General features: G+C 44.0%; 1 protein-coding gene across 1 annotated transcript in view; it reads left to right on the plus strand.

Moving 5' to 3' along the window:
* The first annotated feature begins 554 nt into the window (after positions 1 to 554).
* The window catches only part of ENTPD3 (ectonucleoside triphosphate diphosphohydrolase 3), a 32,896-nt gene continuing 7,752 nt past the window's right edge, over positions 555 to 25,698 (plus strand). Inside the window, 9 exon segments of the mRNA XM_045089189.1 lie at positions 555 to 637; positions 2,978 to 3,036; positions 3,039 to 3,107; positions 10,454 to 10,574; positions 18,939 to 19,089; positions 21,455 to 21,527; positions 21,529 to 21,615; positions 22,565 to 22,633; positions 22,636 to 22,803. Coding sequence (XP_044945124.1) covers positions 598 to 637; positions 2,978 to 3,036; positions 3,039 to 3,107; positions 10,454 to 10,574; positions 18,939 to 19,089; positions 21,455 to 21,527; positions 21,529 to 21,615; positions 22,565 to 22,633; positions 22,636 to 22,803 — 837 coding nt within the window. The 5' untranslated portion in view covers positions 555 to 597.

Here is a 25,698-nt window from a genome sequence, read left to right on the forward strand (position 1 = left end):
CGCGGGTGCCAACACCCACAAAAATCTCCCTTGCTTCTGCGATTTGAAGAAAAGCCCTGCCTCAGTCCTATGAATGTTGCTAATAGGTGGAAGATTCCTTCTGCCCCAGTCGGTGTGTACAGGTGGAAAAAATCTGAAAGAAATGATTGACTTATTTTTTGGGAAAATTTTCTATTTAAAATTCAGCAAACCTGTTCTTCTCGTTGCATCTGGGGAGGTGACACTAGAATTTAAGCTCAGCTTTGGGTTTTTTATCCAAAGGGCTCTGTTTCTCTGTCCCCCAAGAGGTTTTGATTTGGAAGAAGTGAAGTGGGTTTGAAAGCAGGTTTTGCTTCGTGACAGGCTTTCCGGCTGGGACAAGAGTTTGCTTAAGGTAGTCATTAGCTTTTTACCTGAAAACTGAGGAACAGGAGGCAGCCACGTGGCTGTGGTCAGGAGACTGCTATGTATCACTCCCCTTCCTCCCTGGACAGATGTTTTTTTTTTTTTAGTCCTGCCCCCAAACTGGGCTTAACACTGCTGGTTTCCAGAACTGAAGTCAGGGGCCAAACGACACACCGTCATTCTGTGTTCTCTTGCCTACGGTTGGGAGGAAAGATGTTCACTGTGCTGACCCGCCAACCCAGTGAGCAAGCAGGTTAGTATCTCCAAGCAGGCAGCAGGTGTGGTATTCTCAAGTCACAGCCCATGCTTCAGCCCACAGTTCTTCATGCGTGGCCCCTGCCATTGAGTTTAACGTCTGTGGTTTGAGACTCAGTCACTTACTGAGCTTTCACCACCAGCATGCCTCAGGTAGAAGTAATGCTTTTGATCAAAGCTACGCAAAACAAGGACTAACATGCATGTCTCGCTTAAATGGTTTTTCCGGTTTGCCTAATCCATTAATTTGGCTGTTTGTGGTTTCCCTTACCAAGCTGCGTGTGGGGTTTGGTTGAGAATATTGTTGCTTTTGTAATGCATTGTAAAGTCCTTAGATCTTTCCTCTTCTTCCATCCCAGTGTTGTTGCTGGCACAGTGTCTACAGGTTCTGCACTCTGCACCCCCACCCCAGGTCCAGCGTCCTACCCTTGCTGCTGGAGGCACATGTGCAGAATTCTCACACACATGCACCCACACATACTGCCCAAGCTTGCCCCCTACCTGCCTGCCTCTGGAGCACGTTTTACAGTCGCTCATGTGGAAGCCCAGAAGGGTCTGGCCTCTCCACTCTCAGGTAGACAGCTTGTAATTATAGTGTTTGTTCACTCCTAATGACAGCACAGTTCTGGACTGCATTCCCTAAACAAATGAGACCTGCTCTAGTCCGTTTGGCTTTGCAATAGGCTTTTCTGCTGGGGCCAGGATTTGCTGAAGGTAATCATAGCTATTTACCTGAAAAGTGCTGAAACACAGAGGACTTGGGAGACCAAACACACAACTGTGCTCAGCAGACTGCTTACAAAGCACACCCTCTCCTGCACCTCCTGGACAGATGGTCTTTAGTCATGCCCCCGAACTGGGCATTCTTGTCTTCCAAAGGATATAATTTTAGGGTGGTACGGGCAACTTAGACAAATCTTTTTTTGTAAAAGGAAATTGTACCTAAGGAGCTAGTTTACTTGGATTTTCAGGTTTTCCTTAAAGGACTTTGAAAGGTTTGATGAATTTTGACAAATGCACACACCCATATACCCCATAATTCTAGGAAGATATAGAGCATTTCTGTGACTCCAGAAAGTGCCCCTGTATTCCTTCTCAGTGAGTCCCTATACCCAACCAACACCCAGGATGGTCACTGCTCTGATTTCTATCACCTTCCTGTTTCAGAACTTCACATGAATGAAGTCATTTCAGTATTGAACAATATTTTTTTTTCTGAAAATGTATTTGCTACTTTATTTATAAAAATTCCATTAGCTCACACTGTTTTGTTAAGACCCCAGTAAATATCTGTTCAAAATCATCTAGTTAAGCAATATTAGTTTAACTTTAATACATAGACCTAGTCCATTATAGTAATTGTATACCTTACACAATTCAGATATAATCATCTTTCTTCAGAGGCTTTGTATTTAGTTGAAGATTATTCATAGGTTTCATTATTATTATTTTGCTTTTAAATAGTACAGTTTATATGTTACAATTAAAATACAAATGCCAGAGATGATATGACCCCCTTTGAACACATGGCTTAGGGTCTAGCTGTTCTTTGAAGATGTAGGTGAGACCCTATGGCTTCCCTGTAGACATAGGGAAAAGTGACTGAGGTTGACTTCTTTCTGGGAAACGTAGTGTTTTTAGAAATTCATATGTGTTACTGTTTGCAAGACGGTATATCACTGTGTACTGAACTTTATAATCATTGGTTATATCTGACGTAAAGCAATAATTTATTTTATCTGATATATATATTTTTTAATAAAATTATTTATTTATTTAACAGAGAGAGAGAGCGAGAAAGAGGGCACAAGTAAGCAGAGCAGCAGCCAGAGGGAAAAGAAGAAGCAGGCTCCCTACTGAGCAGGGAGCCTGATGTGGGACTCAATCCCAGGACTCTTGGGATCATGACCTGAGCCAAAGGCAGTTGCTTAACCGACTGAGCACCCAGGCAACCCGATATTATTTTTAAATGAAATATTTTTTATCACCTGCTTAATAGAAAACCCATTTTTTTAAAGTCTATATTAGAATAAATATTATTGTAAATCATCTCAGGGACAACTAGTAGTATTCTTAATACATCTGGGGGAGATACCAGGAAACAAAACTATGCACACCCTCTCTGCAAATGAAATGTCTTAGTCTACTCTCTTTTGGAGAAAAGGTAAATGGCTATTGAAACCCAATCCCTGTTCTACCTTAAAAGTGTAGGTCTCACTAAAGCCACAGGAAGTGACAAATGCACACAGTTATGCACCCAATCTATGGATTCTGCAAAGAAAGCTGATGCCTCATTCCTACTTTCCGCTCACGTGTCTGCTGGGTCTTCCCATTTTAGGCTTCAAGGCTCTCTCCCGAACCCCAGCCATCATTGCCTTGGTGGTCTTGCTTTTTGAGTGTTTGTGGTGCTTGTGGCCATCACAGTCATCCAGTTTCACCACAAAGAGGTCCTCCTTCCAGGACTGAAGGTAAGTGGGATTGCCACTGAAGGATGGGGCTATGACATCAATTATTCTAAAGTCATGAGTTAGAAGAAAACCCTTTCTCCAACTGCCATGGAGGAAGACCCAAGGGAGAACCCAAGGGTCTTCGGTGCAAGAGCTGAGGGAGGAGCTTTTGGACATACTGGTTTTGTGATGTTTGACACTAGAAAATGTTAATGGTGACAACTTCTCTGAGAACTATGTGGCCTTATTTTAACTTCTGACTGTGGAACCAAAGCTAAATTTTTGTAGCCAAGAGTTGCAGATGACTACCAAAGATCTACCAACTTGTGCATTCCTCCAAGAACGCACAACCCTGATCATAAGTGGAAACAAGGAGGGGCGCCTGGGTGGCTCAGTGGATTAAGCCGCTGCCTTCAGCTCAGGTCATGATCCCAGGGTCCTGGGATCAAGCCCCACATCGGGCTCTTTGCTCTGCGGGGAGCCCGCTTCTCTCTCTCTGCCTGCCCTCTCACCGACTTGTGATCTCTGTCAAATAAATAAATTAAAAAAAAAAAAAAAAAAAAAAGTGGAAACCAGGAGACCCAGACTCCTCTTCTGGCCTAACCTTATAAGCAAAAACATCAAAGACTTGAAAAGGTCTCCTTGGGCTGGTATTTGTGCTACCTACTCTCTCTTGAGTCTAGAAAGTGTCCCATGATCCCTCTAATTCTTCGCCTCAAAAAAATTACTGAGAAATCTTGTGCTCAGTTTCAGAGGCTACTCTTAGCTCTTGATAAGTCAGTCCCCACATGGCCTTTCAGATGATGTCTGACTGGGTCTGAAAACCATGTGTGTCACCCCACCCTTGGCTGTTAGAGTGAGGGGAGGTAATCCCATGAGGGACTTGTCAAATGAAAGAGAATCCTTTTGGTAGAGTTTGGCACACTTTCTGTAAAGAGCTAAATAGTACATATTTTAGGCTTTGAAGGTCATTTATAGTCTAGATCACATTTCTTCTTCTTCTTCTTTTGGTCTTCTTATGATTTTTTAAAAGTGTAAAAACCCTTCTTAGCTAGAGGGTCATAGGATCCAAGGAATTAAACTCTTATTTGAATCTCATTTATCCTTTGCCCTTGACCTCATGAGTACTTTCTATATCTTCCTGCTCTTAGTGACTGTTCAAAGGCTATATTTGAAATAGAGTTTTTTTAAAGTTTTTTAAAGATAAAAAGGAAATGAGTATTGCCTCAGCTTTGTGGGCAAGTTTGACATACCATTCTGAGACTGCTCTTAAGATTAAAGTAAATCTCCCATAGATAATGGCATTTGGCTCTTTTATAGGACATTTTATTTAAGAATGTCAACACCCTCCCCATGAATAACACAAAGAAAAAAGAAACCTTCTACAACTGTCCAGTGATGAGGAAAAACAAATTATCTGGTTGTCCAAAGACATGAGCCAAGGCCTAGAGAAGCCATTGCCCCAAGCTCCAGGCACTGACTTCTTGTATTAACTATGGAAAATCAGGATTGCAACTGAAAGTAAACACCATTTCGTTACACTTTGTAAATTGCAGTTTCAGTTTAGGGAACACTTTCCCCTGAATTATCTCATGTAACTCTTGTGATAGCTATAGCAGGGGGGACAAAGCAAGCATTGTCACCATCATCTTGCAAATGAGAAATCATAGGTTTGACCAGTGGATGGCAGACCGGAAATGAAAACTTGTCTTCCTGTTCCTGTCTTCTTTTTCTTCACTCCCCTCCCTCTTCTCTCCCTGATCCTAAGTGCAGAATGGGGGACCCAGAAGAAAGGTACTACCTCTGACAGGAGTACTTGTCCTCTTTTGCACAGGTGGGAAGGTGGGGAAGATGGGTGCAGATGCAGAAGTTTTGCTGAACTGAGAGATGGAGGTATCCCCCCACATGGGGGCAAGCTAAATAGCCCTCTTAGACCCCAGTAATCACTCTTAACAACAACCCATATTTCAGAGGAACCAGCTCTAGTTGTATTTTAGGGTTATCTTCAGAGCACAAGGGAATGTGCCTACCCAGAGCCATGCTTCCCCTTCTAGAACAACCTGTGGTGCCTGGGACTCCAGAAGCCAGGGGTCTTTATGGGTCTCCTCCAGAGGACTGTCCTCACCAGTGGTCTGAGGGGTTGCAAAAGAGCAGCTCTTTGCAGCAAATGTAGACAGAGCAGAGATGTGGAGTCTGAGCTGTCACACACTTTCTATAGACAATGTGTAAGTGCATGAGGCTCTTTATTCTGTGGATCTGGAGCCCAATCCCCGGAGCCCAGGGATGAGGACAGGTGGAAGTTGGGAGGGAGAGTAAAAGCCTGCATTTATAAAATTTTCCCTACAAAAGTTAGGGATGGGCTAGTTAGGGCATTTGCCAGCGCTGGCTTCCACTTGTTCCAAGAAGAAAGAGGTAACTCTTCTGTTCATACTGGAGGGACATGGAGGAATTGACAGAACACTAGAAGAGCAAACTAAATAGAGAGAAGTAGACCCCAGCGCAGTAAGGAGGGCTACAGCCGAAGGAGGAAAACTCATCTGTTTCATGCTCCTGGGTCAGGTGGGTTCCCTTGGTCAAAGATGTGAGTAAAAGTAGGCCATTTGGAAATGACCCTAGGAAGCCTAGGTAGGGGGTGGGAAGGCAGCTGGTGGAGGGTCTGCCACCCAGTAGGTTACCCCTGCAGGCAGCAAGGGCTCAGTTCTGCAGGGAATCTCTGGGAGGAGCCAGTATAGAATCCATCGCAGGGGTTGTCTTCTACCAAAGGGCATCTAGAACCACTGCCTCACAGGTATCCCACTCAAGGACATACTTACACACTAACTTCTGCTAGTCATTGGTTGAGTGGCTACGCCCTGGAAGACATTCACTCCTTAGTGTTTTCTGGCTGTTGTATGTTCAGGTGGGCTCAAGTCCCCGGAGAAAGCCCTTCAGGCAGGTGGAAAGTGCATGGCCTGAGGGATGTGGTCAGGGAACCCTCAGTGACTATTCCACATAGATAGATTATTTTTATCCTCATTTTGCAGATAAGAAAATAAAGGAACAGAAAGGGCAGACAGCTTCTTACAATTAAATGGACTGGAAATAGCAGACGTGGTGCCCAAGAAACAAAACAGAGCAGAGAATGTTGGCCTTAAGCAAGGGTTTAGAAGGATCAGAGGACACACTTCTCAAATCCTGCTGCCAGGTCCTGGTCATCGTTGTAGGGGAAAGGAAGTTGTAGAGCATTGGAATACTGGCTCAGAAGACCCATTCTGCTTAATTGGGTGGATTTAATGTGAGAAAAGACAGATGTTCTGAGCCAGTGGAACCAAGAGCAGAATGGCCACTTGAAAGAACATTCCACATGTAGCTCATTTCAGAGTGAGGACAAGCCTCTTTTTTTTTTTTTTTTGTTTTGCAGTGTGTGCTAAGGGTGGGAAGGGGAGTTGTGGGAGTGAAGCTGAGTGAATACAAGGGCTTTTAAACTGTTCTGTTTATGTTTCCATACCTTGAAGTTTGTTTTGCCTTGGTGTGCCACTGACAGTTGGTTATGAGGGGACAGCTCCACAATTGCCTATCTGAGGGTCCCTAGACTGCTCCTTAAGATCCTAACCATGATAATTGGCTCTTAAATCCAACCTTGGCCTACCTAACCTTGGTTCATTTGAGTTGAACAGCAGAACTATTAAAACTTAGTCAAGGATCGAAGTGTCCCCAGTTCCATTTTCATTGTTACTGGTCTGACCTGACCTACCAGCCTGAAGAATAAAACATGATGGCATGATTTTTCTTTTTCACTCAGGCCCCCACTGGCTTTATTATCATTAAGTCTCTTATTGTCCTTTTGAGACCTTGTCCTCCCAAACCCCAACCACAACTGTCTAGAAGTCCTACGGCTTCCCAGTCCAATATGACCGGGTATCCCATTGCCATTGCCCCCCTGATAGCCACATGACATCATTATTGAAGAGGGGCCTACATAGTCCCTCTCAGGTCACATTAGAGATCCCCATGTTGGGTCACTGTCCCATGCTTGGCCGTTACTCTCCAAAGCACAGCCACAGGACCAAGCTTGCTAAAACCATTCCCTCCTAACCCTTATTGTTTCTCAGTCATCAGCCTGGAGCTCTGGTGACTTGCGGCCTCTCCTTTGGAGAGTGAGAGTTAGATAATTGGTTTCCTCCTTTCCAGAAAGATGCAACTCCTTCATCACCTTGGTCCACCTCCTCTCCAGCCAGATCTGCACACTATTCAACTGCGAGTTTGCTTTTGAGGGACTTTATGTCTGAACAAAAGATCCACGAATGCACACCTTATTATGAAACAGTCAACCCTGGTAGACCTGGTTTCCTTGGAACTCAGTGAAAGCATGGCGGCTCTGTGAACAGGACTGATGTTCAGTTAGACTCGGGCTTGGGACTGTGGGCAATTATTTACCTCTGTGAGCCTGTTTCCCCATCTGTCAGGTGGGAATGATGACAACACCTGCCTTCTGAATGCAGTACTAAAGCACTTTGTGCAGTGCCTGACGTATTATAAGTACTCAGCAATTGTTTACTACTACTATTCCTATTATTATGCTAGTAGTGATGATGATGATGATGGTGATGGTGGTAAATCTAAGAAGCTGATCTTATGATCCTTGCTTTTGTTTTGTTAGAAGCTTACGTGGTCCTTAAGTTTTGGATCGTGCAGTTCATATGGAAGGCTGTTTCCTTTTGGTTAACCCACTGAGTACGTCTTCAGTTCCACATTCTAGCCATATTTTTTTCCTGACACTGCATTAAACAGAGGGTAACTTACTGCTTTCCATCTAGCTGAACTGAATGAAAATTAGTCCCCACCTCGTGCCCTCCACTGAACCACATTGAGTGTCACTGATCTAGGCAAATGTGCTCTGAAAACTGGCTAAAACCAATTTTCCCATTTTTGAAAATGTCAGGGGATGATGGTGGCTACTCAGAAGTAGTGCTGGGCTCAGGGCTTGTCCCTGTCAGTGCATTGGCAGGTGCCCAAGGGGCAGCCATTTCTCCAGGCTCATTGTGAAATGTCTCTGGCTGCTCCCACCATGATAACAACTGGATCCCAGCTGGGATGAGGATTGGAATGAGAGTGGCCCTTCTTCCTCCTTTCTGATCTTGGCCCAGCAGCCCCAAGTTCCCTTCACAGGGAAAAACACACGGTTTGTGAAGTGTTTGGTTCCAGAAGATATGGGAAGAGTGGGGAACCTGTGGAGTGGTTGCTCTCGTCATGTACTCCCTCCTCTAGTCAGCACCAGGTGTGGAGGGTTCGGGGGGGGAGGGGCGCTGAGGGGGTCAGCAGCAGGTGGGAGGGGGGAGAAAGTGGACTGGTTGGGTGGCAGAACTCTTGAGTGCCTGGTTTCCTTCGGCTCCACCTGTGCGCTAATCTCCTTGGTGAGTTTCTGCCCAGAGCAGGCTGTGAACAATACCTCCCTTGTTTGCAGGGGGTATCGTGTCAAGATCCCTGTCAGCGTTCATCAGATTGAAGGCTGAGATTAGGAGGCTGTCCAAGTTCAAATACCAATGGACACAGGATGTTCCGTTGTCAATATAATGGGGAAGCTGTGATTGAGGAGCTGGAGCAACATGTTTTTATTTGGTCCCATTTCAGATGAAACAAGCGCTTGTTAATAGTGGGAAGTGGAGGGGCGCCTGGGTGGCTCAGTGGGTTAAGTCGCTGCCTTCGGCTCAGGTCATGATCTCAGGGTGCTGGGATCGAGTCCCGCATCGGGATCTCTGCTCAGCAGGAAGCCTGCTTCCTCCTCTCTCTCTCTCTGCCTGCCTCTCTGCCTACTTGTGATCTCTCTCTCTGTCAAATAAATAAATAAATAAAATCTTTAAAAAAAAAAAATAGTGGGAAGTGGAACCCTCCCAGATGTCTAGAATCAGGGAATTGGTGAAAATGATATCAGTATTTTTACTGGCAGGGAGAGATGTGCATGATAAGCTTATTGAGTAAGAAAAGAGCATTGGAAAAGACTATGTACAGTGTAATCCTTTATCGAATTGATTTTAGTATATGTGCTGTCGAAGAGAGCACTCCTGTATGGAATTGAAAAACATATGTCTAGCCACATATTCACATGCGTAGCTATAGACACAGAAGACCAGTAGAAAAGATACATAGTAAGATGTTAGAACAATGGTGGGATTTGAATTTGAAGGGTGTTATTTTCTTTTCTTTCCTCTTTTCCTTGCTTTGTAATTTTATTTATTTTGCTTTATTGATCTTTCTATATAGCCTGTATTTATTGAGCAAACATTAAGTATCAGATGTTTGGTCTCCTGTGGACTTCTCAAGGTTGAGTTGTTGGAAGATAAGAAAACCCACAGAGCTTAGGCCTCCTACCCAGGGACGTAAAGCAAGCATCCACCTGAGTCACCCTGCCTCCAGAACCCAAATTCATCTTCCTCACTGAAAGGAGCAGCCTAACCCAACAGTGGTAGAATTGGGGAATTGCTGTGACCCAGAAGTCTCTGCTGTCCTGAGCTGACTCCAGGTCCAAGCACTCACAGACCTCAGTCAGCATTACTCATTCTAGTCCCCATAGGCTGCTAACGCGTGCTCTTTCCTGCTCAGGCTTGGTCCAGGGCCTGGTCTGAAAAGACCCTCAGGGGACACTCCCCTGGTGCTTCTCTCTAGCTGGGGAGGTGGTCCAGGGCTCCTAGCCAGCAATCCCCAGCACAGCTAGCCCTGGCAAAAACCCTCCTGTCTGTTCATGTACCATGTTACCAAAGTGGGACAGTATGTCAACATTAGTTTGTATTGTGGGGTTTTTCTCCTTAATTATGAACACTTTCCTTCTGAAGGTTAATACAGGTATTAATGTGTCTCTCCCTTGTGAGAACTTCCTGTGTTTATTTGGGCAGCAGGTGACTGACTATTCATTTCCCTCCTGAGACCCAGGTGGCTTCTGTTCCCTACCTCAGAGGTCTGGGTAAGGAAGAAACTGGGGATGGGCAGGATCCTTGGAGTGCTGATTTTAACCTTGGCTTCATACTGGGTCACCACGAGAGCTTTAGACACTGCCGATGCCTTTGTCCACTCCGAGAGTCTGATTTAATGGGCCTGGGATAGATCTCGGAACTGGGGGCTTCAGAAACTTCCCAAGTGATTCTAAGGTGTGGCCAAAGCTGAGAACCAGGCCCCAGAACACCTGACCACCTCATCCCATCCCTTTCCCCCACAGTCCAAGGAGACGAAGTTGGTTTGGAGCAAATAATTTTTTCCCCTTGGTCAGCCCCTACCTAAATGATGTGGTGTGGAGTAAGCTCATGAGAGAATTCGGGGTTCTCAGTGACCCATTGGAAATGAGTCCTCAGAGAAGCCCAGCCCATTTCTGACTCTCCCTTTCCCCTTTTGTTCAGTATGGAGTCGTGCTCGATGCCGGGGTCCTCCAGAAAACCACCGTCTACGTATATCAGTGGCCAGCGGAGAAGGAGAATAATACTGGAGTGGTCAGTCAAACCTTCAAGTGTAGTGTTAAAGGTAAGGCCCAGAGTGTGTGCAGGAGTCCCATAGAAGAAGCAAGGGAGAGTCCCAAGGGCCTTCAAAGAAGCCTGGAGGGATCCCAAGAAGCTGCCCAAAGGCAGAGAACGAGCACGGGACTGGGCATCAGGAACATAAACAATCCTGCGCTAGTGCGTCACCCATTCAGTGACCTTGGGCCACTCACTTCCCTTCCTAGGCTTCAGTTTTCTCATGTCTGAAACATGCATGGTGTGAGATTTTACCCTGCCACACTTGCAAGAATGAAGGCTGGTGGAAGACATGTCTCCAGGGTCAGAACCAAGGATGACTTATTGCTCACAATAACAACATTTTCTTGAGCTGGTTCTCTAAGCCTCACTTTGCACAAGATGGTGTAGAGAGGGCCAGACCGTATTTGCTCACACAGTGAGTCGTATTACAGAAGACAAACCCCGAGATTAGGGAACCTGAAACATTTATAATACCTGCCTTTTGATCTGGGGAAGAACACTGTCTCTATCTTCTGAGTCTGCTTATTATGCAAACATCCTTGAGAATATATAATCCAGAACAAAGGCAGTCAAGGTCTCTGCTCATAAGATAAGCAGAAAGATGAGCAAGTTGTGGAAAATTATATTCCAGTAGGGAAATTGTGTTCTCATTGGCTGTGTATATTGGGAGTGGTGTGGTAGAAAGAGATGAACAAGGATGGACAATACATAAACACGGGTTTGGTTCTATTCCAGTACAGCTTGATCTATGGACCCTGAAATTTTGAAGTTCATATAGTTCTCAAAGGTCACAAAATATTGTTTTAATTTTTCCTTGTTATTTAAAAATGTAAAAACTATCTTAGCTCACAGGCTGTATTAAAAAAAAAAAAAAGATAATGAACCAGATTTGGCCTGTGAGATGCCAACCCCTAAAACAACATTCTCGGCATCTCCACAACATAGCCTGAATTTTATATTCACTGTTCTCTTGTTTTTCTTTCTAGTTTTGTCCTTAGGCATTTAGTTTTTCTTGTTCTTTTTTTAAAAATTATTTTTATTAACATATAATGTATCGTTTGCCCCAGGGGTACAGGTCTATGAATCATCAGGCTTATGCATTTCACAGCACTCACCATAGCACATACCTTCCCCATGTCCATAACCCAACCAGTCTCTCCCTAGTTTTTCCTGTTCTTGAAAATGGAATCAAACACGTATTTATATAAATGGAATCAAACATTTATTCTTATGTTATTTGCTTTGTTCACTAACATTGGGTGTTTAAGATTCATCTACATTGACAGGAGTAGCTGAAGCTCATTCATTTTTCCATGTGGTACGTTTGTATATCCATGGTAATGGAAAGGATGGTTATAAATAAGGTTGAGTATATTTATATTTTATTTATTTATAAAATTACAAATTATAAATGTATTTACATGTTTTATATTTGTATTTCGTATACTTATGGCTGTTTCTTTTTTTGTGAAGTGCCCGTTCATGTCTTTTGCTCACTTTTCTTCTAAATGCTTGATTTTTTTTTTCTCATCGACTCATTGGAGTTGTTTATAAATACAGTAAATCTGAGTGCTTTGTTGGTATTTTTATGTTGTCATCCTATCCCCTTACAGCTCATGATTCATCTTTCTAAGTCTCTTCATTGCGTCCTTTGGTGAACAGTTTACTTTTTATGTAGGAATAGTTATCAGTCTTTATGATTTGCTCTTTTGTATTTAAGATATCTTTCTTAGCCTGAGGTCATAAAGATATTCTTCAATCAAAGGTTTATAATTTTGCCTTTTATAATGAAATCTTTAGTACTCATAACAAACCCCAGTTAGTGATTGTGTGTATGTGTGTACTTTTTTTTAAAGCCACCCTCTTACATTATGCTTAGCGAAATAAGTCAATCAGAGAAAGATAACTATCATATGATCTCCCTGATACGAGGAGGTGGAGATGCAACGTGGCGGTTTGGAGGGTAGGAAAAGAATAAATGAAACAAGATGGGATCGGGAGGGAGACAAACCATAAGTAACTCTTAATCTCACAAAAACAAACTGAGAGTGGCTGGGGGGGGAGGGAGAGGGGGGTGGGATTATGGACATTGGGGAGGGTATGTGCTATGGTGAGTGCTGTGAAGTGTGTAAACCTGGTGATTCACAGACCTGTACCCCTGGGGCTAATAATACATTATAGGTTTATGAAAGAAAAAAAAAAGCCACCCTCTTTAGAGCATCATGATCTCTAACTTGGTGTAGAGCTTCCTGACTAGTGCATCCTGAATCTGTTAACAGGCATACCCTTGGCCCATAGGACAAGAGGTTAGAGACTCTGGACTGGTCTCCCCAGCCCCAAACAGCTTCTTTCATTTACCTCAATAAGCTGCCCAAGTGGCATTGAAAAAGCTGGAGTGCAGAATTAGCCTTTCCTGTAGGGAGACTAACAGACTTCTTTGATAACAGAGTGAGTTCTGATATCTGCCCTTCCCTGGAGGGCAGCTAGGAGCTCACCCTACCCTGGTACATAGGTGTCCAGGTTAGGTTGTCAAGAAGCTGGTTTTGAGCTAGAGTTTAGGACGCAAGATAGTTATTAGAGATCCACACCTTTTGGAAGAGAAAGGAAGAAGAGAAGGAGGATTGGTCAGAAAGAGATGTCAAACAGCCACAGGGGCATGACCAAGCTTCAGCTGATCGGTGTTCTCCTGCATGGCCTGAATTAGCTAGACTGTGATACCCCTGTTGCCATCAATTGTTGGATATTGCCATTCTGGGAAGAGTGAGACATTGAGCAAGGCAGCTCTCTCTGCAGCTGAGGCAAACCATGCAGGAGATGACAGCTGAGACACTAGTCTTTATTGGAAAGGGCATCTGCTTGGTGTCTCTCCGGGCTCCACACCACAGGGGACTTAGATGTCTTCTGAATACTGTTTGCATTGTTATCCACAAGACACAGGTCTTGCCCAAAGCTCAGTGAGAGATTCCATCTCTGTTGTCCTAACTTCTGAGTCATTTCCTTACCTTCAGGCATGAAAGAAGGCAGCAGGATACTCATTTAGAAAGGTGAAAACCAGCCACTTCAAGAAAGGATAATAATTAATACCTCACATCACCCCTCCTGTGTGAGCTCTGGGGATGTTTCTAACCTCTCTGTGTCTTGACCACTTCATCTATAAAATAAGCATAATGAATAGTAACACCATCCCATAGGAATCACTTGAAGAATCAGTGACATAATATACATAAAGCAGGTGGCAAATGTGTGGCATACAGTAAGCACTCAATTAGGTGTTAGCTATTATTATTCAAAGGGGCAGCATACTTTAGAGCTCCTGGTGGATATTCTTGCCAAGAAGTTAGTCTGTCCCAGATCTTTCTTTAGACCCAGAGAACAGTTCAGCCAAGTCAGTCCTGGTTAGGGTGAGATGTGACCTTCATTGAAGGACACAGGCAGTCTGTCAGGGGAGGGGGCCCTTGGCCACCCTGGATGTGATTTAGGGGAGGGCAGGGTCATGGAGCCCACACCGTCTTCCCTTTGATTGCAGTAGCCTCAGGGATCCATATATATATTCAGATGACCAGAAGACCACAAACTAAAGCTCAAAATACAGAGTTAAAGTTTGGCAAGTGTTGTCCCCTTGAAGACACGTGGCTTCTCCAGGGATAATTTGGGTTTCTGGTTTCCCAGTTGCAAATTTCCCAGGATTCCCCTGCCTTGGCTAGTCTGAGGGGGTGATGAATGCTTGCTTGCCCAGTAGTCTTTCCCAGATACCCAGGCTCTTGGAAATTTCTTTCTTGATGGGGGTGGAGGGGCCTTGGTGTGTATCATCAGTCCTCAGTTATGCTGTTTTCCTGAGTTGCTGAGTGCTGCCTTGGGTGCCAGTCCCCAGGCTGGTGTCCAAAGCTGCATGTTGTAAAGCCATTCCCTGGAGGGCAATGGGCCTCTCCATGCCTCTCATCTCTTAGATGGTGTGTGGTGCTCAAGGCTGCTGCTGCCTCCTCCCACAAAACTTTCATGTGTTCCCTTCAAACACTGGTGGTTAAAGATCTTTAACTCCACTAGAGCTTAAATGTAACCATCTCCTCCATTGAAATACCTTGTAGAGTTGCACTGGGGTCCAGACCACTATGGTGTTGAAAGCATCCTTTGCTTGGGTACCTATCTTCTGCTTCTGTCCCACCTCGAGTAAGTTTTAGTCATCTGTCAGCCCTTTCTCCACATTGAAAGAGTGATTTCAACCCTCCCTTCTTGGGGATGTGAATCCTAGGATCCTGTGAGCCTATTACCCCAATTTTGTCTCTTCTAAAGAAGCTTATGGGACCTTATGCAAATAGGTTTCAGGTGACATGCTCAGATACCCCAAGTTTTGACATTCCAGCAAGGCCCCCAACCAGTCCCTTTCCAGAGACTGCTCTGGCAGATCAGATCAGACTACATGATCCCCTTAGTATAGACGTGCACGCTGGTTTGAAAATCTCATTGACTGACTGATTCATTTATTCATTTATTCAATAAATATGTATTGAGTATCAACTGTTTGCTGGCAACTGTTCTCGACACTGGGGATTCTAAAGTGAAATATATGAAGTCACTACTATTGCGGAACTCACATTCGAATCAAGGAGATAGATCATAAAAGCATATATAACATGTCAGGGAGAAGTGCTATGAAGAGAAATCAGGTGAGGTAGGTAGACAGAGAATGATCATGCTCTGTTGGGAGGGGATAGTTAAGCAGAGGCAAAAGTGAGAGTGTGAGTCATACACTTTTTTTTTTTAAGATTTTATTTATTTATTTGACAGAGAGAAATCACAAGTGGATGGATAGGCAGGCAGAGAGAGAGAGAGAGAGGGAAGCGGCTCCCTGCCGAGCAGAGAGCCCGATGCGGGACTCGATCCCAGGACCCTCAAATCATGACCTGAGCCGAAGGCAGTGGCTTAACCCACTGAGCCACCCAGGCGCCCCAAGTCATACACTTTTTTGAAGGAAGAACGTGCCAAGCAGGGGGCTTGGCGAACAGAAAGGTTGGGGAAGGAAGCTGCTCAGCATTTTCTAGGAAAGCCAAAGGGACCAGTGTGACTGGAGCAGAAAGAGTATGAGGAGGAAAGGTGAGTGGTGAGGCCAGCGCCATGGTCAAGGCCAGCTCAGAGAGGGCCTTGAGAGCAGCGAGAGGTTTGACTTGTACTCAGATGCATTTTCTTAAGAGAGTATCCTGGGAAGTCATCAGGAGATTCTGGTTAAGGAAACTAACATGGATATGACTTACACTTTTAATAGAGCACTCTGGATGTGGAACATGTAGTCACAAGCTGTGATCAGAAGCAGGGAAACCAGGGCTATTAGAACAGTGCACATAATGATGTCATAAACTTATGGCATTATGGTGGTCTGACTGAGACTGTGCTTTTCAGTGTTGGGCAACTTGGCTTCCCAGGGAACATTTAACAATGTCTGGGGACATTTTTGATTGTTACTACTGGGGTTGGTGGTACTGCTGGCATCTAGTGATAGAGACCAAGACTAAACATTGTGCAATGCGCAGGATGGCCCCACAAAAAAGAATTATGTGGCCCCAAATGTCAGTGGTACCAAGATTGAGAAATTCTGATCTAGAACAGTTCTGGGGAAGGAGAGACTAAGTGCTCAGATTTGAGAGCTGTTTTGAAAATAGAGCCAACACGGTTTTATGAAAGATTCAATGTGCGACGTCTAAGTTGGTGATGCCTGAGCACCAGGTCTGATCTGAGCAACTGCATGCATGATGGTACCACTTCCTGAGAGGCGAGCACTGGAGGTGGATCAGTTGGGGGCATAGCAGTGATTAAAGAATTTGGTTTTGCACAGATTAAGCTGGAGATGCCCATAAATCATCTAACTCCAGGAACAGCAAACTTTTTCTGTGAAGAGCTAGATGATAAGTATTTGTTACCTGTTGGCCATATGGTCTCCGTCAGACCATTCAGCTCTGTCACATTAGCGCAAAAGCAGCCACATACAATGTGCAGACAAATGAGCATGTACACATATATGTGTTTCAAGAAAATTTTATTCATGGATGCTGTACATAGGGTCCATAATGCCTAATAGGATATACCCTAAAGACAAAAAGAACTTCAAAAAAATCTTAAGTTTCTTTTCAATAACCATACAGTTGGTGGTAGTGCTGGTATTTCGTACTAAGATCGTTGTGCGTGGGTTGTGAAAGAAAGCAAGTGAGCTATTCAATTGGAGTTTTCTGGGAAGCAGGATTTTGAGCATCAGAGAAAGAAGGTCAAGATCAACGTAAGTAAAAAACCTGTAGTTTTAAAGTAGAAGTACCAATAAGAATTCATGGTGCATTTTGTCCTGAAACAAAGTCTTTCCTTGGTCTGGTCCTCTGGAAAGTCTTGCAAAGGCTTCCAAATTTCAGACACTAAATACCATACTAAAAAAAAAAAAAAAAAAAAGCCAGGACTCCTTGGAGAAATGGCTAATTCCTGAGCTGGGGCAAGAAGTGTATAAGATCACACAACTAATATCAGAGAGCAGAGACTCAAAGTTTTCTGGGACCATATCTAAAGGACTCAGGGCTCATGTTGAAGAGAACTCCACTGGCCAACAATGGGACCATTAATAAGAATAACAGCAATGAATTGAAAACACATCAAATATATCTTCAAATTCGTATGTTTCCTAAAGATATACAACAAACAAAATCCTTCATTGGATAAATTAGGAGGATAAGGGACATGCAATCCCTATTTCTTAAGCTGATGAAGGAGAAAGATTCAAGCACTTATCCTGCCTTTCCTGTACAAACTGTACCGTAGGGTTACCAAATAGTTGACCAGAAAGAAGTTTTCCTCTTAGGAAAGTATTTGGGTAATAAGTGAAGCAAGAAAGATGGAAGTAAAACATCACCATTTCATAAACCCTACTGGGCTAACGAGTCCAAGCAATGATCTCTGAAGCCTGCTCACAGCACAAAGAGAAGTAGCCAGATGTGTGTTGCCTCAGGCTGGAAGTGCACACTAATCCCTATAAATTACTGCTTCTGAAAAAGTCCAAACCTGAATCTGACTGAGCCTCTGCATTTGATTACCAATTTATAGGAAAAGCCAGAACTCAACAGCATGTTACATGAACTATTGGGATGTAGTCAGCAAATTCTAGCCTGTGGAAAACTCCATAAGACAAATGAAATTGCAAGGAAATTTTTCTTTTAATCTCAAGGGAAAAATAAAAAGGGAGGATGGAACTCCTGGATAAGAGAGAATTAAGAAACATACCAACCAACTGCAATGGATGGAGTTGATTTGGACTCTAATTCAAACAAACTGGTTGGACAGAAAGAGGTGGGGGGGATCTAGGGGGGGTATATGGAGAAAATGTGCACCTTCACTAGAATTTGGTTCTGTTAAAGGATTCTTTTTAATTTTTATGGGCAGTGGTTATAATTCTTTAAAAAAGAAATCTTGCGTAACTCTACTTTCAGTTCTTTCTGCGACCATTCATTTCAGCTTCATGGAGATTTCTGACCTAACTGAGGAAACTCCGTCATGGGTTTGTCTGGGTTATATGTCTCTCTAGGTATGTTACTTTGGGGTAGGATGACATCTTGTTAAATTATATATAGGTATACAAAAATGTATCCTGAGGACAAGTCATGACAAGATTCCTTTATTCTAAACACTTCCCATGTTTGAACACATGGGACATAGGTTTGAATTTTTGTTTCCTTTTTCCTATTCCACCTTGACTATGTCTCTAAATCTATTTGGTGCAAGTTCTGTCAAGAAATGAACTTCCCAGAGCTCCTGGCTGGCTCAGTCAGTGGAGTGTGTGACTCTTGATCTCAGGGTTGTGGGTTCAGGCCCCACACATTGCGGGTAGAGATTCCTTAAAAATAAAATCTTTCATAAACAAAACGAAATAAAAAACAAGTGAGCTTGCCAGAGGCAAGTAGTGCGAAAGGAGACTAGAGAAGCAAAAGGCCAATAAGATGGATTATTTCTGAACAACAGCAAACAAAAAGAATTTTGTCTGTTAGTGAAACATACTGAAGTGTTTAGAGAATGAAAGGATACCGTATCTGCAGTTTGCTCCGTGGGCAGAGAGAGATGAAACAAGAGTTGATCCTTGTGGAAGCTGGGAGATGGGTGCAGTGGGGTTACTTATACTCTTCTCCTGAGTTTTATTTATACCTTTAGTTTTGTAGTTTTTCCCTTCCATATTTTGGGAGTTGAGTCATCAGTGTGACCACATGGGACTTAACGTATCCACCTGTTGTTCAAACCCCCCGTACTCAAAGCCATTAATTTCCAAAGCTGATTTGTTTTCTATTCGGAAGTTGTACAGCTCTTATTAGTTCCTGGGAATGCTAAGAAGTGCTGACTGCTTGCTCTTCAGGCTCTGGGATCTCCAGCTATGGGAAAAACCCCCAAGATGTCCCCAAAGCCTTTGAGGATTGCATGCAAAAAGTCAAGAGACAGATTCCAGCCCACCTCCATAGATCCACCTGCATTTACCTGGGGGCCACGGCTGGGATGCGCTTGCTGAGGTAAGGGCTGGAATGGCCTCAAGGAGCCCATCTGATCAAAATAGCCAAGAATGTGTTTGAACCCTGCCAAGAATGTAACTGTATTTCTGGGAACAAATCCAAAAGAAAGAAGCCCATATTCTGCCATAAATGTAGGCTTCAAAAGCTAGGAAATTTTCAGGCTTTATTTTAATACCCAGAAAGAAATCATTCTAAAATGGATTCCCTCCCCCCCGTTGGTGATTTTCCTGATAACTCTGGAAGAAAGGAAGGTAATATGGACTCTCATGGGGGTGTACCTCTAATTCTTTAGAAAAGTGAAAATTGTTTTTCATGCCTGGTCTTTTGATACCTGTGTGCAGCCTGCTGCATTGAGTGCAGCCCATATTTATGTGGCTTCTACCCATGTAAACAATGCCACAGGAATCTGCTGGAAAACAGTGGAATTTCTGCACTTCACCCCAGTCAAAGTCTTTAGAGCTATTAGGAAACAAAGAGCTCATTTCACTCAACTGAGAAGATCCTTCTAAATTTGCAAACTTTCAGCCCAGTTGCACTGTCTTTGAGAGCCCGTTCTCTTTTTTTTTCTTCTATTTTTGTATTTCCTTGACCTTGAAATAAAAGAAAAATAGTTTTTAAAACATCAAACTTAAATCTACCGAAGGTAGAGGGCTGCTCCAAACTTTGAAAATAAGGCTTTAGTCCCCAAAGATGACACTCATCCTGCCTCAAAGCCACTTAGTCTACAGTGCCAGTAACATAAAATTATATGTGTGGGCATGAGGAAGATACACAGGAACAAACAAACAGAACCACTTCAACATGATCATTAAAAGAAATCAGGGAGTGGGGCGCCTGGGTGGCTCAGTGGGTTAAGCCTCCTCTGCCCTTCAGCTCAGGTCATGGTCTCAGGGTCCTGGGATCGAGCCCCGCATCAGGCTCTCTGCCCAGCAGGGAGCCTGCTTCCTCCTCTCTCTCTGCCTGCCTCTCTGCCTACTTGTGATCTCTGTCTGTCAAATAAATAAATCTTTAAAAAAAAAAAAAGAAATCAGGGAGCGCCCTCAGTTGGATTGGGCCTTTTCCTTGTGGTTTTTCTCTCCTTGTTTCTATTCCTATGTCCTGGTTGACCAAGCAGAACGTGGGAGAAAGTTGGATTTCTTTGCTCCCTCTTGGAATCTGCAGGGTGTTTCAAAATGATTGTGTTTTACCTGAAATAGAAAATGATATAGAAATTCTTTCCTTCTGCCTTTTCTTTCTTATGCAGACAAAGCACCCAACTTTTTCTTAATTGCTTTTTCTCTCAGTCCTCCCAGTGAGGAATAAGTAAAAGACTTTTTGATTTACCAGCTCATGACAAAAACCATGGACTAGGAAGTGCACCACTTGGGAACACAGTGAATGTCTCATTTTAATAAATTAAATATTATCTCTTCCTTGTAAACTTTCTGATGGTGATCCATTCCTTCTAAGGAGCTGGCTGACATTTTAATTGCTAGAAAAGTCAAATGTAAAAAAAGAAATAATGAGAATCCTCTGGGATGGAAGCTGATAAAACTAGGAAAAAACTCTCGAATTATTTTCTGAGCAGTGATAATTTGCTCCAGAATTAGCATGACCCTCTGGTTTGTGACATGGTTCGTTCTTCTTGAGCCAAGAGTGAACTGGTACCCCCTGGCTTTCTTAACCCACTAATGAAAGGGAAAATAATCTCCCAAGTGAATCTTTTTCTATAAGGTAAAATGGCAGCAAATGAATGTTACAATGTTACATCATTAGGTGACATAGGAATGCTGTGTTGCCACTCTACTGTGGATCAGCACACTGATGGATTTCAATCCAGTTACAAACCATGATGGCCATCACACACCCATCATGATGAAGCCCTCCCCAGGAGCAAAGCAAGGACTGCTGGAAACTCAATCTTCTTCCTCCCCCCCCTCCTCCTCAGATTTCCCTTCCTTCTGGACTGCTGAGGGCTCCTTTATGTGGTGCCCCCAGGAGATTATTATGCCACCCCTATGGCTTCACCAGTCCCCTTTCCGGTGCTGATCTGAGACAAAGCAATGGTGGTTAAGCAAGAAGGCTCTTTTGGTTAACTGGTTGTTAGAGAATGGGGTGGGCACCGGTGAGGGAGGAGAGGACAAGGGGTATTTTTTTACACTTGATGCCTGTTTTTCTGATAGTTTGACAGGTAACAAGTGTATCTGCCTTCACCGTTGCCTAGGAGCCTTCAACTTGCAAAAGGGTTGCCATTTTTGCACATGTCTGGAGAATCGTCCCCTGCCAGCAGACGGGTGGGGGAGGTTTACCTTTTCACCTGAGTGAGGTGACTTTAAGACTCTCTTGTCCAGGGCACTCAGCCTTTTGTGTTCTGTGCCTTGCATAGGTTACAAAATGAAACAGCAGCTAATGAAGTCCTTGCAAGCATCCAAAACTACTTCAAGTCCCAGCCCTTTGATTTTTAGGGGTGCTCAAATCATTTCTGGGGAAGAGGAAGGGATATATGGATGGATTACAGCCAACTATTTAATGGGAAATTTCCTGGAGGTGTGTGAAAACAAATGCATGGTTTTTAATCTTGCTCTTTATCTTATCCCCTGTGGGTGGTCACTTAAAGCAGAGGTGCATGCTGACAGGGGCATCTGTCCTGTGTCAACGCTATCACATAATGCATTAAGGAAACACCTATGAGACAATAGCTAAGAAAAGACACATTTGGCTGGGGCAGAAGAAACATTGCATCATAAGCAGGACCAAAAGCACACAGGAGAGGGAATATCCTCACTTCACTAGTTAATAAGAAATTGGAGGTGGGAAGGATCTAAAATCTAAAGCCTATGGGTCTTTTGAAAAGTAACTGGAGAATGACCCTTCCCAAAAAACTTCACAGCCCTCTGTAATTTCTGGAGACCTCAGACTTCCCAAGTCACCCTGTGTCCCCAGGTCCATTCACTGCAGACTCCACATGCCCTGCCCCCTGTTCAAAGGAAAAGCCAACTCCAAGAGATAATCACCATGTTACAGAGGGCATAAACCATATCCAGCCCAAGGCCTCGTTTGTTCCCTTCAGATATACTCTTAAATTTTAATTAATTGCCAACAAGTAATAGTTGGAAATTTCATATAAAAACCACATTTTTAGCTTGCCCTGAGCCCCCACACACCCCTAAATTTGGAAGCACTGGTTACAGTGGACTCACATTCCGCATGACAAACTGGAAACAGAGTGTAGCTCATGTAGTCCCCAATTTGCCACAGTCCCCACCATTTCTCAAATTATCTACACCTAATCTTCACTCATTTCTGTTGCCTGCCCAGCCTCTGAAAGCATTTGAGTTCACCACCCTTGAAATAAAGGAGAGATTTGGCCCCCAGATGTTCCCCATGTCATGGTTCTTAGCAATAAGAGAAGGGTCTTGGATGGAGAGCCTTGGGCAGAGACAAAGATTAGTGCCTCTCAACTTTTTTTCTCTTGCTTCCTTTTCCCACTGTGCAGAAGAACCTGTGGCATATGTGGGTGCATCCAAAATGGAGTGGAGAGACCACAGGTGCCCTGGATTTAGGGTGGCGCCTCCACCCAAAATATCCTTTGCAGCTGGAGAGAATGTAGGGTTGAACACGAGCCACATCATGAAAGTGTCGCTGTACGGCTATGTGTACACGCTCTACACGCATAGCTTCCAGTGCTATGGCCGGAACGAGGCTGAGAAGAGGTTTCTGGCAATACTCCATCAGGTACCTGAGCCGGGGCGCGGAGGTGGGGGGGGGTCTTGAGGGGAGGGGGCCTTGGCTTCTTCTGGGGCCTGTCCTTTCCACTCCAGTTAGAATGTGGATATAGAAAACGAGAGCATGTTCCAGTTTACTCGTGGGGGTCCAAGCTCTCTCTCTCTCTGTTGTATTGACCACTTCCAGTGAACTTGAATCTTAGATCTAGGGGGAATTCCAGGGCACCCAGATGTTTTGTAAATGACTCAAGACCTGGGATCCCTTTAAGGACAACAGACTGTTTTAAAACCAATACCAATAGCTAAATAAGCCTGGGAATTTTGCAACTCCCCTGAGTGCGGAGCAAATAATAAAAAGTGGTCCCAAGAGAAAATACTTGCTGACAGGGGAGAGGACCGAGCCTTCCCGGGGCTCAGCCTCCTTTTAGAAGGGGCCTATATTAGGCAGGTTTGATGCCCTTTATACGGTGGGATTTTTGAGTAACAGAATTGCATCACATTGGTCAGTAGCTCACATGGTAAGTGCTCCACGTCCCAGATGGCTAGTTCAGCACATCTGCTGGAAAGGCTGCCACTAAGTTAAACTCAGTGTTAGTGGGTGTGTGTGTCAGCAAGCAACAGGCCCCCATGGATGAGACTCAAGACCCCAAACTCCAGTGATCAGGTGACCTCCATCTCAGACATGCATGGCTGAGAAAGGAAAATGAAAGATGAAGGAAAGGGACTTTGACCACCTAGAGGGGCAAGAGAACAACCAGAGGCTACAAGATCCTGGCGTTCGGTGGGGACCCAGGGGCAGGGGGACAAGGGCTGGGTCAGCCTGTGAACATAGTGGGCACAGCACCATAGGTTAACCCCCACCCCTCTCCCCACCCACTTTTGGCAATTAAGAAAAGAAAGTGTGTTCTCCCAGCCCCTAACCTGCGGGGGGAAATGGTCTGGCTCACCAAAGTGCCATCAGCAAAACTGACATCTTCAGACTACTGCATTTACCAGGTTGTCATGCAGGGCTGTGTGTGTGAGAATTCACCCTCCAGATCTGGTCTGCTCCCCAGAGCTTCTCCTTGAACCTCCCAGGAAAGGTCGGAGCCTCAGTATACATGCATGTGGTGGGCATTGTTTGGGAGAGACTGAGCACTGCCTAGGAATGACAGAGTGGGGGACCCTGAAGGCAGCACTTGGGGCTCAACAGACCCAATGCCACCCCCAGACTTAGACCACCTCCACTTGGCCAAAAAACCAAAACCCCACAGGGAACCCCATCAAGCCTCCCTAGGGCAAGGTCTCCATAAACCACCATTCCTCTTGCTTTCTTCTCACTAACATATTTCAGCCAGCATGCTTCTTTCCAGGGGCAGAAGTTCTGGAAAACACCTCTTTTTCTCCATCTCCTTTTATTTCTAGCAATGCTTAATTAATGACCCCTCCCTCCAGCTCTAGTCCTGACAAGGGTGGAGGGCAGGGTCTCCTCTGAACTTGAAACAGGAGAAAGGGAGCACGTGAAATCATCCTTTTTCCCAGGGTGAGTGAAGGTCAGAGAAGCTCACTTCCTAAATTTGGCTGGCCCTGAGGAATGTTTTTGTGTGTGTGGTTTTTATTTTTATAATGATTATTAAGAGCGATTATCCAAGAATCTATAATACAGAAGTGAATACTACACCTGTCTGAGGTCCCACTTGGGTTTGAGAACGTAGGTGTGAACCCAGGCCTGGGCACAGAGGTGGGAGACCCCCAGCCTCTACTGTGGCCAGTCAGCTCACAGGGATGGAGGCAGCTCTCCAACTTGCCTGGTAATCTCTGGATGCCTGAGAGGGTGGGTTCCGCCCTCAAAGCCTTCTGACTCAGGTGAGGGGAAGGATCCCGGGTGTGCTGAGGATCGCCCACAATTGCATGCCCAGACTTGCCTGACCAATACTTTCATGTGCCAAGTAAGTGTTACCAGGTCCCCCCGACTTAGAAGGTTCACAAAGATGACTACATCATGAAACGTTACTGCCCTGAGTAAATCCTGCCAGTCTGGGTCTGGTTTCCTTACCTGTCGCAGTGTGGTGAGAATTATAAAACCCTTGCAAACTGTCTTTATATGAAACAATCCTCCAGTTGGCCCAGCACTGGAGCCTCGGACAAGCCCGTTGGACGCTAGGGGGACATGTATTAACTATCCTGCCTCCCCTCTTTTAAGGAATTCTTTTCTTCTTTTCTTTCTTCTTCTTTCTTTCTTTTCTTTCTTTTTTTAAAGATTTTATTTATTTATTTGACAGAGAGATCACAAGTAGGCAGAGCAGTAGGCGGGGTGGGGGGGGCAGGGCTCTCCCCCTGCTGAGCAGAAAGCCCAATGTAGGGGCTCGATCCTAGGGACCCTGAGATCATGACCTGAGCTGAAGGCAAAGGCTTAAAACCCACTGAGCCACTCAGGCTTTCCTCTTTTTGTTTTTAAAGTAAGACATGTCGAATGAAAAAAAATTTAGAAAAAGCAAACACAAAAAAATATAAAAATAATAAAACAAAAAACCCTAGAAATTAAACCACCTTTAAACATACTACTTTGCATTTTCTTCCAGCTCCTTTTTTCGTGCACGAGTATGTCTATTTACAAATTTGGCTTCATATGGTATATATAGTTTTATATCCAGCTTTTCCTTTTTACCTAACCTAGTATTTCTTTTATCTAAATATACCATGAGCAATTTCCTATGTTTGTTCAATATCCTTTGAAATTATTATTTTTATAGATACATAATATTCCAAGTACTATTATTTAAAAAGAAAAATTGTATTAGTCCTTTTGTTATAAAGGACTAATCTTTTTGTTATAAAGTCCTTTTGGTATTTTTATTGTAAAAAAAAATGTCAAACTATGCAAAAAAGTATAAAGCAAAAAATGAAAGAATCTCATTCCAACCCA

Source organism: Mustela putorius, unplaced genomic scaffold (genome assembly GCF_011764305.1).
Source record: "Mustela putorius furo isolate JIRA1106 unplaced genomic scaffold, ASM1176430v1.1 tig00003834_pilon_pilon_pilon, whole genome shotgun sequence".
Taxonomy (NCBI): Eukaryota; Metazoa; Chordata; class Mammalia; order Carnivora; family Mustelidae; genus Mustela; species Mustela putorius.